Here is a 12,574-nt window from a genome sequence, read left to right on the forward strand (position 1 = left end):
TGGTATCTAAAGACCAACAAGTTTGTTTAGTTTTAAAAAACAAATGTTTATTAACTACAACAAAAATAGCTCCCCTGGGCTTTTAAATTATAACTTTGCGGTTTCTAAAATTCTTTCCGCAAAGACGTCCTTTTCCATCAGCGGTTTCCTGTAGAATTTTTGGAATGTCGATTCCCTTGACCATCCCGCTGCTCTGAGGATGTGGTCTAGGGGAACCTGCATCCTATCCGCCGCTGAGGTGGACGCTGCCCTGGTTGAATGGGATTTAAAAACATCTGTGTTAATCCCTGCCATGTTAAGGACCTGTTTCAACCATCTGGATATTGTCTGGCTGGTAACCCGTCCAAAAGGCTTTTTGTGGCTGACCCATAAGGCTTTTTCTCTCCCTCTAAGAGTTTGGGTAGTGTCTAAATAATGATGAAGGTGGGTCACCACACACAGCCTAGGTTCTGGAGGGTATGCCCGGAAGATCAACGGGGAGTTGGATGTACCTGGTCTGCTCTGTTTTACCAACCCCGGCATGGTGAAAGTAATGGTATCTGGGGTGGTCACCATGTGGTTCAGATTTAGCTGATGCAGCGACTGAACCCTTTGAGCTGAGACAAGCGCCATGAGCATGAGGGTCTTATAAGTGGACTGTTCCAGGCTCAGGGATCCCACCGGAGGCCAACCTCGAAGGTGTGTCAATACTACACTCACATCCCACATATGGGTGTATCTAGGTGTAGGGGGTTTGGTGTTATAGATCCCTTTAAGGAGTTTGATAACCAGAGGGTGGGATCCCACACTATGCTGTCCTATGGGCATAAGGTATGCGGACAGGGCGCTCCGAGCTGTATTGATGGCACTGTAGCTCATCTTTAGGTCATGGTGCAGGTGGGCCAGGAACTCCAGCACATCCGAGATCGAAGCCATCTTGTAGGATGTCCCTGCTTCCAGACAGTACTGTGCCCATTTCCTGATGTAGGTCAGGTACTGTTTTTTGGAGGAAACTCGCAGGGATGCCGACATGGTGGTGATTGTTCTCTCTGATAACCCCAATCCCCGGTAAGGTCTGTTCAGAATCTGGAAACCAGGAGGTTCAATTTTTGGTGGCATGGATGACTAATGCCAGTTACCGGGTGAGTCAATAATTGGGGGTGGTTATGAAGGACCATAGGTGTCTCTACCACCATGTCGTGGAACATTGGGAACCATGGTTGGGTAGGCCAGTCGGGCACGACCAGAATGCCGGAGGCTGAGTCTGCCTGAATTTTCTGGAGTACCCGACTGATGAGGCAGAAGGGAGGGAAAGCATAGAAAAAGAAATTTCCCCAATCCAGCGTGAAGGCATCTACCGCTGCTGCCTCTGGGTCTGGTTCCCAAGCCACATACATGGGTAGTTGGTGATTTAATCTAGACGCAAACAAATCTATATCTGGCGTACCATATTGCTTGACAATTCTAGCAAATAGTTTTGGGTCCAACATCCATTCGATGTTGTCATTGAATTTTCGTGACCTGGTGTCCGCCACTAAATTTAGCTTGCCTGGTAGATAGGCAGCTGATAGCCAAATATGTCTCTCGACACACCATTGCCAGATTATAGTAGTTAATTTGTCGCATGATACTGATTTTATGCCACCCATGTGCTGGATATAAGATACCGCCGTAGTGTTGTCAATCATAATCCTGACATGCACATGCCGCATATCAGATGTATATGCTTTTAGCCCATAAAAGGCGGCGAGCATTTCCAAGAAGTTAATGCCCAGTGATTGTAGTAGCGATGCCTCTGAGTTAGTCCATCTGCCACCTGTGCTGTCTATGGAGTTAGTAGCTCCCCAGCCTAAAGTACTGGCATCCGTTGTAATGGTTATGTTAGGATTAGTGACGGTGATAGGACTGTAACTGTGCCAAATATTATCGACCCACCACTGAAGTTCTGATTTGGCTTCAGTGGGTAACTCCATTTTGCGGTCATAATGCCCTCTATTAAGACGTAGTGCATGAGTCCTTGCCCTTTGCAAATTTTGATAATGCAAGGGCCCATGTTGGGCAGCCGGGAATGCTGCTACTATGGAGCCAATAACTCTGGCTACGTGCCGTATCCTTGGTTGCGGTGTAGCAATTAAATTGTTACAAGCTTCGATGAGTGAAACTTTTTTGTTTCTAGGCAGAGTGACAGTCATATGGATAGTGTCAATAGTGAAGCCTAGGTAATCCATGTTAGTAGTAGGCTCCAATATTGATTTATCTGGGTGTAGGATGAATCCCAAAGTTTCAAGGAGTTGTTTAGTGGCTAAAACTCCTGCGACAGCTAGTTCCCTTGTTCTCCCCAATATGAGAACATCGTCCAGATAGGCCACGACTAAATGTTTTTGTTCTCTCAATTTTTTCATGGCCACTTTGAGAATTTTTGTAAATAATCTGGGAGCTGTCGTTAAACCATTGGGCAAGGCTCTGTACTGCCACAGTTGGCCCATCCAGATAAATTTCAGATATTTGTAATAATCTTTATGAATGGGTACTAAATAGTAAGCATCCTTGATATCTATGCTTGCCATGTAGTATCCCTTGGAGATCAGTTGTCTGGCAGTGACAAATGTCTCCATTTTGAAATGTTGATACTCAACAGACTGATTGAGTGACGTCAAATCAATAATAATGCGACACCCACCATCTTTCTTGGATTTAAGAAAAATATTTGATACAAATTCGTGCGGTTCGTGTGTGGTCATTTCTATGATGCCTTCAGCCACGAGCCTATCTAGTTCAGCTTGTCCTTCTACCTTCTCAAATGCTGAGGGAAGGAATACCCTTTGGGGCATGTGCTGAACTGGAGGTTCTAAGCCTGGTTTGAATTCAATTTTGTATCCACTGATACTGTTGAGTATAAACTTATTGTTAGTTAAGGAGCACCAAACATGCTTGAAGAACCTCAAACGTCCTCCTGTTAATACAGCACCCATTGTCTGTGTATGTTGGCAGGAACCAGACCCACCTACCTCCATGTCTATTTGTGGGGCCGTTTTCGGTAGGTTTGGCCCAAGGTTGTCCGTGTTGGTGCTGCGGTGGGGCGGCGCATCTTCCCACGGCTCCGCCCTGGGCCCCGCTAAAAAAAAGAGCTCTGGGGGTAGTGGGAGGCGGTCACCAGGCTTTCACCAGCTCGGTACCTGCTGGTGGATGCCGAGGCGTGCTGCCAACTGGGTGTCTTCACCCTGCTCGGTCCTGGCCCTGCCCTCATGAGGCCTACTGGTTTGGCCGCCTCTTCCAACTCCTTCAGTTTTTTGGCCAAATCTGCACCAAATAGCAGCGCCTCTCATTCGGGCGCTGGAGCTTTGCAGAGGCCTGCATATGTCGGGTTGAGGGCAGGCCTAATGTTGTCCCGCCGTAGGCTATTGAGCTCATAAGTGGTGCTGCACATCAATGCGAGTGCATCCTGCTGGGGTATGGTTAGGTCTTCGTTCCCCATGGACCGAGCAAAGGCGGTGATGGCTGCTGAGTGGAGCTTCAGGACTCGCTGCATCTTTACTTCCTGAGCCCTGATCTGCTGCCCCAGCTGGTTCCATATCTGCCCGTTGACCGTTTTGACCCGCAGCGCCTCGCAATTCTCTGGCGCTGTGTACGTGTCAAGGGCCTGCTGGACGACCTTGTCCTGCAGCGGCTTGTTGGACAGCCTATTAATGCTGGCCGCCATTCTGGGTGGCAATACCATCCCAGTCGTTGGGGGCGCTGCGTACCGGCCCACTACACCCAGTAGCTCTTCTTCTAGCACGCCCGGCATACTGATGTTGTCGTCCGCCTGCCCTTGGGATAGGCCAGCCCAGTCCTGGCCTCCCTTACTGCCCTCGAACATAGAGGGTACAGAAGGGTGTGGTAAGGAGGAGGCCAAAGCCCGTCCTCCTGGGAGATGCCTAGCCTGCATCTCCTCATCGATCATTCGCTCTAGGAGCTGCCTCATGCAGCTGATGCGAGCGTCTCCCCGTTTCGGTGGTGGAGAGCGTTCCCGTTCCTCCGATGAATCGGAGGACACCGGCCGGTCGGTTTTGTGAGTAGCCTTCCTCCCTGTGCGGGGCGTCGATATCTGCAGCACAGGGGGCGGCTCGGTGTCGGGTGAGCGGGAGCGTTGAAATGGCTCCTCCGCTACGAGTGGCTGCCGCCCAGCTATGGACCCCTCCTCGGGTGGAGTTGGGCAGGCAGTCCTTCTGGCTGGTCGCTTTCGAGAGGCCATGATTCTCCCTTGAGCGACTCTGTACACAAAAAAAAAAAGGCACTTACCTGAGGTCTTGTCTTTATGCTGCAGCTGGAGAGCCTGGCTCCAGCTGCTGCCGCTGTTGCACTGCTGACGTAATGCCGCGCCTGCGCGCTGGGTGGGTTCTTCACGTAGTCACTCACGTGACTCCGAAGTAAAATCCTTTTTAAACAATGGAACAACATCCTCGGGGACTATTCCCGTTTCTTTTCTTTACATCTTTTCTTTTAGTTTTATTCTATCCCTTTCATTTGTGTTGAATGAGTATGAATAGTGGAACTGCATTTGCCTATAAAACGTGAATCGAATATGTAACTTACCTGTATGCGTGTGTTGTGCAGAATGCTGATATGAAATATGAAACGCCTATCCAATAGTCATTGTGCAACCTGCCAATAGGATGGTGAATTTAAGCTACCTCTATCGGGTTCATATGTGTGTAAATCTGTCTCTGATACTAGCCAGTGCCCCCCCAGTTATTGACCTCACCACAGCAGTGGCCACCACGCCAGTGCACTGGAGCGCCCCTCCCTCACAGAGTGTCACTTGGGTTTTTTTTCCCAGAATGGGTGAATTTTCTGGCTTTTAAACTTTCAATGATTTACAAGTCTGGAAATATAGGTGGGAATGCAACGGGAAGATGTTTACCGCCTCAACGGGAAAAATGTGAGAATGTGTGAAATTTGGAAGGCTGTAGCCTAGCGTTTTGAAGAAAATAGGAAAATTAACCAGATCTCTCTCACACACACACACACACGCACGCACACACACACACACACACACACACACACACACACACACACACACACACACACACACACACACACACACACACACACACACACACACACACACACACACACACACACACACACACCCCCACACACACACACACACACACACACACAGCCACAAACAAGACAAAGAGATTTAGTATTATAGAGATATCACAGATAAACCAATGAAATTCTTACTTACTGCAGCACAACAGAATATGTAAACATAGTACACTGGATACAATACGATAAATGAGAGAAAAAAAGTTCAGTGTGTATATACTCACACACATAAGTAGACACACACGCACACATATGTACACACAAGAAACAAAAAAAGCAATAATAATAATAGTAATATTATTAATAGTAATAATAATAATAGTCTATTGTAGTTCAGAGCTTATTTGAGGTTGTAGTGTTTAATAACCTGTTGGCTGTAGGGAAGAAGCTGTTCCAGAATCTGGACGTTACAGTTTTCAGGCTCCTGTACATTCTTTCCGATGGCAGGGGTGAAACGAGTGTGCGGCCAGGATGTTGTGGGTCTCTGGTGATACTGGTTGCCTTTTTGAGCCTCACACTTAACACCTTCTTTGACTCCCCCAAGTCCAAGACGTAGCTATGGGCTCCTGCATGGACCCCAACTATGCCTGCCTCTTTGTAGCATACATCGGACAATCCTTGTTCCAGGCGTACACTGGCCCTATCCATAAACTCTACCTCCGCTACATTAACAACTACAGAACTCATGGACTTGATCAACTTCACCATTAATTTCCACCCAGCACACAAATTTACTTGGACCATCTCCGATACCTCTCTCCCCTTTCTTGATCTCACAGTCTCCATCACAGGTAATAGACTATTGACTGACGTCAATTACACACCCACTGACTCCCACAACTATCTCAACTACACTTCTTCCCACACTGCTTCCTGCAAAGATTCTATCCCCTAGTCCCAATTCCTCAGTCTACGCCGCATCTGCGCTCAAGATGAGGCGTTCCATACCAGGACATCCGAGATGTTCTCATTCTATAGGGCACGGAGATTCCCCTCTCCCATCATAGATGAGGCCCTCACACGTGTCTCGAAGGGCCAAATGGCCTCCTACTGCACCTATTTTCTATGTTTTCTATGTATTTCGCTAGGGCAGTGGTATGCGTATAGATAACCCCAGCATTCCCTCGCTCTCTATCCCTCTATGGCCTGTTCCCTTTATCATCATTACTTTTTCATTCATTGTTCTTTATCTCTCTGCATCACCGTCAATAACTCTCGTTTCCCTTTCCTGTGACTTCAGTCTGAGGAAGGGTCTCAACCCAAAACGTCATCCATTCCTTTTCTCAAGAGATGCTGTCTGCCCCGCAGAGTTACTCCAGCTTTTTGTGTCCATCTTCGGTTTAAACCAACACCTGCAGTTCCTTCCTCGTTAGTTTGTAGCTTGGCAGCAAATAACTGAACTTTGTTTACACTTGGCGGTGACATTTCTGCTGTGTACATTCTTGAATTCTCTATCAATTGTGTAGATGTGAAAGATGAATCATCTGTGGCAACCTTGGTTCTCTGATGAAGCTAAAGGAGCTTCAATTAACATATAACCATATAACCATATAACAATTACAGCACGGAAACAGGCCATCTCGGCCCTACAAGTCCGTGCCGAACAACTTTTTTCCCTTAGTCCCACCTGCCTGCACTCATACCATAACCCTCCATTCTCTTCTCATCCATATGCCTATCCAATTTATTTTTAAATGATACCAACGAACCTGCCTCCACCACTTTCACTGGAAGCTCATTCCACACCGCTACCACTCTCTGAGTAAAGAAGTTCCCCCTCATGTTACCCCTAAACTTCTGTCCCTTAATTCTGAAGTCATGTCCTCTTGTTTGAATCTTCCCTATTCTCAAAGGTAAAAGCTGATCCACATCAACTCCGTCTATCCCTCTCATCATTTTAAAGACCTCTATCAAGTCCCCCCTTAACCTTCTGCGCTCCAGAGAATAAAGACCTAACTTATTCAACCTTTCTCTGTGACTTAGTTACATCTTTAGCTTTCCCTCAGGATTATGTTCTAAAACCCCTTAACCCTGCTGAAATCACTCTCACCAATTGTAATACAAAATGCAATTGGACAGCAAGTTTTAATGTGAGTTGTGACCAGTGTTTGAAAAGGCAGTAGCTAGGAGATGAGGCAATATGTATTGCAGCCTCAGATAAGTGTTCTTTCATACAGTGGATTTAATTAGTGTCGCTGAAAGAATGAGGTTTCAATGACTTGTAGGCTGTGTGATTGGGCGGAAGAGGGAGTGATGTCAAAGAATAGAGCTGTATCTGTGGAAACAGGAATAAATAAGGAACTCTAAGCTAGAAAAGACCAGAGGGAGCTGGGTCTGGTTTCACCTGACCAAAGGGCTGCTTCACAAGCAAGGCAATTTGTAGCAGCTGTGTTTGTGATTTAATTGAACGTGGAGTTTAGCTGATGAGAGGGATTAGCTATAAAACAATTTTGTTACATAAGACGATCATTCCTCAGTGCCTTGAGTGCTTCCCTCTCACTAACATGGCACAGTCCTCATGTTGTACGTTCAGTGGGGAACAGTTTGTGTGCATCCGATGTGTGTTGGGCACTGCAGAGATGTAACTCTGACAGGACCAGCTTCACGTTCCATCAGTGTGTGTGTGGACAGAGTTGGCAGTGACAGACGGAGCGGCAGACTCCAGCCCTGGGCTGTGGGGAACACCCTCGCCGTGCCTTTGCAGTGTAATCGAGGAGAATGGACGGAGTCAGTAGCAATCGGGCCATGTCCTACAGCAGATGGAGTTATGACAGGTACTATGTGCGTGTTGGGGTGGGTTTAATGTGCAGCAGGCCAGGGAATCTATCACGCCCACCGGTTCAGTATATTAATGCAGACAACAACAAGCTGGAGATGTTACTCTTTTAAAAAATAAGACATCATCCTGTGAAACCTGGTAGAAACAAGACATCCCTCACTTGCTGTGTGCTGTTGTTAAATCTCTGGGAAAATGCTATGGGATTTGTCTTGAATATGCTTCATAATTAGCCAAATTGTAGTGTCAAAATTAAGTTGCAGTGTTTATTAAACATAACTGACATGATAGAATGCTATCTCAATCATTGTATGCATGAGAAGTACACGTTTAAATAATCAGCATTGCCTTTCTAAACGGATGGCACATTAGCTAAAAGTCCATTTAGAAGCAGTAATTGCAGTGTAACTGAGCCATGGGAAAAAGACTGACTGTTCAATAAAAAATGCTTGTACTGCACAGAAATAAAGATCCAGAGAAACTTCTGGAAGTCATTGTGTTGGTGAATGCTTTTCTTTTATCCATCTCAATTGTCTAAAGAAGGGTCTCGACCTGAAACGTCACCTATTCCTTCTCTCCAGAGATGCTGCCTGACCTGCTGAGTTACTCCAGTATTTTGTGTCTATCTTCACTTCTTTACAGTCGGCACTTCACCTGTTCAAGTCCCTGCCCATTGAAGCCCATGTTGGTGCAGATTATTTGACCATGTTGAACCTGTGGTGCCCAGTACTGCTTCCTTTGCACAAATTGGCCCCTGCTCTTCAGAACTACTTCCTGTGTAGATCTAGGAATGCACGTGTGTTATTTATTACTTTCCCCAAACATTAGTGATATTAATAACACATTTGACTGCTGCTTGTTATAATGGCTGTTTTGCATTGACTTTCATTGTATTGAAAATAGAACTGCAAGTTTGTGGTGAAGTATTGTTTTTGTGGAGATTACCAGTGCCAGTAATGAGCAAATGGTAATGATGGAATCAGAGCAACAATACGTTGCTCCAGTGTGGTTTGTGTTGTCTAGACAGCTACTGTGGTACTGAAGAGTAGTCGTTGCCAAATTGAAGTCATTTGAGACCAGTTATGATTTGGGTTTTTTTGGAATCGGGCAAATGATTAAATCATCCTTTGTTTTGAATCGTGGAAAATATTAAATCATCTTTATTATCAGTCGCAACTATTAACCATTTAAGCACTTTGTTCTTGCAATTTCTGTGATGCATGTTGCATCTCTACAGGACGGTTATTTTACTATTGGTTTTGCTATAGTTTTTAATGAAAAACAATATAGATCATCCATGATTCTTCGAGTCGACAACTTTAAACGTTCCAACCAGATCTATGCCACATTTGGAAGTGTCATTAAAAGCCTCTGTCTGTGACAGCAATTATTGTACAAACAGAAATTGTAGCAAAAATTCATTAACTTTGAAATTGTTTTATGGGGATTAACTTGTGGAATTTAATGTTATTCCTTCCTCTGGAAGGAAAACTTGGCAATGACTGAGATAAAGAGAAGCCAACAATATCTTGGCATTTTTGATCATAGAATGTCACATAAATTAACTGCTTTTGTCAACATTGCAATACATTAGATCAATATTTGCACGCCCTTTTTTTTTCTAAAATGAGTGCTTTGTTTAATTTGGAATTTTAAAATATAATTCTAACATTCCTCATTCAGTTTGTGTTGGAATTTGGAGAATCCCTGACTGTTTTTGCAAGGTTGAATAATGTTTCTTGAATCGTGAAATGTACAGAGAAAGAAAAAAATGTCCAGTTGGAGCTCTGATAGATTTTCACCAAAAATCTTGACGTGGAAGAGATAAAGATGAGGAAAGAAACATAGAAATTAAGTGCAGGAGTAGGCCATTCGGCCCTTCAAGCCAACAGCGCCATTCAATATGATCATGGCTGATCATCTAAAATCAGTACCCCGTTCCTGCTTTCACCCCTTATCCCTTGATTCCATTAACCTGGAGAGCTAAATCTAACTCTCTCTTGAATGCATCACTCTCTCTTGGATAGGAGTATGGGCAAGCATGAATGAATGTTGGAGGGCAGTCTGCCTGTTAGTTCTGCTTGCTTTGGCTCCCCTGTGAAGATGGTGATAAATGGGGAATATTACACAGCGTCCAACAAAAGTTCCCTTTTACAATAACTGGAGCTCCAATCTGTTTGGAGTAATTGCATCTTTTGGATGCCAAGTCTGCGGTTGGGTGCATCGGTTTTGTATAATATGTTCTTCCTGGTTGTGTGGTATTGAAACCTGAGATTTTCTTCTCGTATGTAATTCAATGAGAGTTATCTTTGGTCTCTTTTTAGGGAATTTATCAGCTGACCTGGCATTTTCTTCCTGTTTCCTCCTAACACCTTGCCCATTGAAGGTGTGAACAATGCTGAAAAATCTCACACGATCTACACACACACACAATGTACTTGCTGTTCACTGCAGTCTGCTTCTGGTGCTGTCAGCTATTCTGACCAAAGATCTTATAGCGCGCTCTAAGAATTCTGACCTGTAAAAACAGCCAACACTTTGAATTTTCCTTCCTGTAGATAATCTTGTTACCTTGGAGGTGTGTTTGGCCAAAGTTTAAAGTAACGTGGAGGATGATTCTGAACAGCCTGGAGCAAGTTGGAGCAACTGTTTGGGAGCAGTGGGAAGAAGCTTTGTTAGTTGAGGCAACTGAGCGACGTGGAGGCACAGAAATGGCCGCTCAGCCCATCATGTTCATACTGACCCTTTTGCCACATACACTAGCCCCTTTGCCTGCATTATGTCTGTATCCTTCCCACCCTTGACGACTTGTGACTGCCTCAAAATCTCTTTAATATAGTAATTGTCTCTGATTGTTATCATCTGACAGTGCATTCCAGATATCAACAACTTGCTGCGTGTGTATATACATATATACATATAATATTTCTCCTGAAAATCCTTTTCCAAAATTCCTTCCTCTCATCCTAAGCCAATGCCCTCTTGTTTTTGATACCCCTGTGGGGAAAGGATTTTGAGTGTCAACCTTAACTCCAGGGAGAATAAAGCTAGTTGTGTCTATCGAATTTCTCCCCTTGACTAAAGTCGCCAGATCCAGGAAACATCCAGGTGAACCTCCTCTCCACTATCTCCTGAGTTTCTATAGTGTAGAGGTTAAAACTACGCACAATACTCCAAGTATTGCCTAACCAGGGCTTAGTAAAGTTGCATTGTAATGTCTCAACTCTTATATTCCATGCCCTGACATCAACCCTAATGTATCTCTATTCACCAGCATTTCTTAGCACCCTAACATTTACTGTATATGTCCTACCCACTATTTGACCATCTAAATTGCATCACTTGTGTTTGTAGGGATTAAATTCCATCTGCCAATGCTCCACACAATTTTCTATCAGATCTTTCAGATCTGTAGTCTTCCAGTATCTTTCTCGCAATCTGCCAATATCTGCTAAAATACTGCCAATTTTAAAATCATCTGTAAACCTCCAACCATGCCTCCTACAGTGACATCTGCAACAATTATGGAAAGATGAAAATAAGATGTAGTTTAATTGCATTACAAATGTATTTGATGAGCTGAATGCCTTAGTCATATCTGTATGAACATTCTACTTCAATGTATTGTTGATCATTTTGGGGGGGGTCCTCCTAAAATTAAATACTTTAAGAAAATCTCCAGGTGCCGAAAGTAGACTTCAGAAAGATAATACCTCCTTTTAGCTTCGGCCAACTCAAATATGTCAACTTGGAAGCTGACAAAACACCCTGACGTATTACACAAATTGTGTTGATTAATTTGACCGCGGGCGGCCATGGTGGGCAGCGGTAGAGTTGCTGCCTCACAGCGAATGCAGCACCGGAGACCCGGGTTTGATTCCTGACTACTGTCTGTACGGAGTTTGTACGTTCTCCCCGTGACCTGCGTGGGTTGTCTCCCAGATCTTCGGTTTCTGCCAACGCTCCAAAGTGTTTGTAGGTTAATTGGCTTGGTTAATGTAATGATTGTCCCTAGTGTGTGTAGGATAGTTGTTAGTATGTGGGGATTGCTGGTCGGCGCGGACCCGGTGGGCCGAAGGGCCTGTTTCCGCACTGTATCTCTAAACTAAACTGCACTCAAGGCTGCAATGATGCTTGTAGAAGTTTCACATAGGCTGTCTTTAAGGAGCCTGAATAAATCTTGTTCTGGGCTGCTTATTTCTGGTGCAGTTTGTGGTTTGCCCATACGACAAATGGACTCTGTCAGATTATGGGAAATACTATTATGAAAGTGCTCTGGTTGGGCAATCGGAACATCAGGTTAGACAATTTGGTTATGTTACCTTTAGAAAAAATTGGTCAAAAACTTTCAGTGTGGATTGAAAAATTATTTTCCCCGTTTTAATGTAAACCATGCTTGAGTGAGTTTCAGGACTAATGTAAAGGTATGTTGATGAATTCAGGCGTGGGCATTGAACAAGAGCAATGGAAGCAGGGGCTGGTCAGTGTCGGCCCCAGCCCTGTTGCAGGATCCAGAACCCAAACATCGACTGTCCCTTTCTCTCCACAAGTGCTGCTGGACCTGCTGAGTTCCTCCAGCAGTTTGTTTTGAATGAGCAGCATATAACCATATAACCATATAACAATTACAGCACGGAAACAGGCCATCTCGGCCCTACAAGTCCGTGCCAAACAACTTTTTTTCCCTTAGTCCCACCTGCCTGCACTCATACCATAACCCTCCAT

General features: G+C 44.7%; 1 protein-coding gene across 2 annotated transcripts in view; it reads left to right on the plus strand.

Moving 5' to 3' along the window:
- The first annotated feature begins 7,548 nt into the window (after positions 1 to 7,548).
- The window catches only part of tub (TUB bipartite transcription factor), a 197,572-nt gene continuing 192,546 nt past the window's right edge, over positions 7,549 to 12,574 (plus strand). The window contains exon 1 of one of the 2 annotated variants that reach the window (XM_055649896.1): positions 7,549 to 7,847. In XM_055649896.1, the coding sequence (XP_055505871.1) occupies positions 7,792 to 7,847 (56 nt within the window). In that variant the 5' untranslated portion in view covers positions 7,549 to 7,791. The remainder of the gene's footprint in view (positions 7,848 to 12,574) is intronic. The other variant, XM_055649898.1, reaches the window with a different exon arrangement.

Source organism: Leucoraja erinacea, chromosome 18 (genome assembly GCF_028641065.1).
Source record: "Leucoraja erinacea ecotype New England chromosome 18, Leri_hhj_1, whole genome shotgun sequence".
Taxonomy (NCBI): domain Eukaryota; kingdom Metazoa; phylum Chordata; class Chondrichthyes; order Rajiformes; family Rajidae; genus Leucoraja; species Leucoraja erinaceus.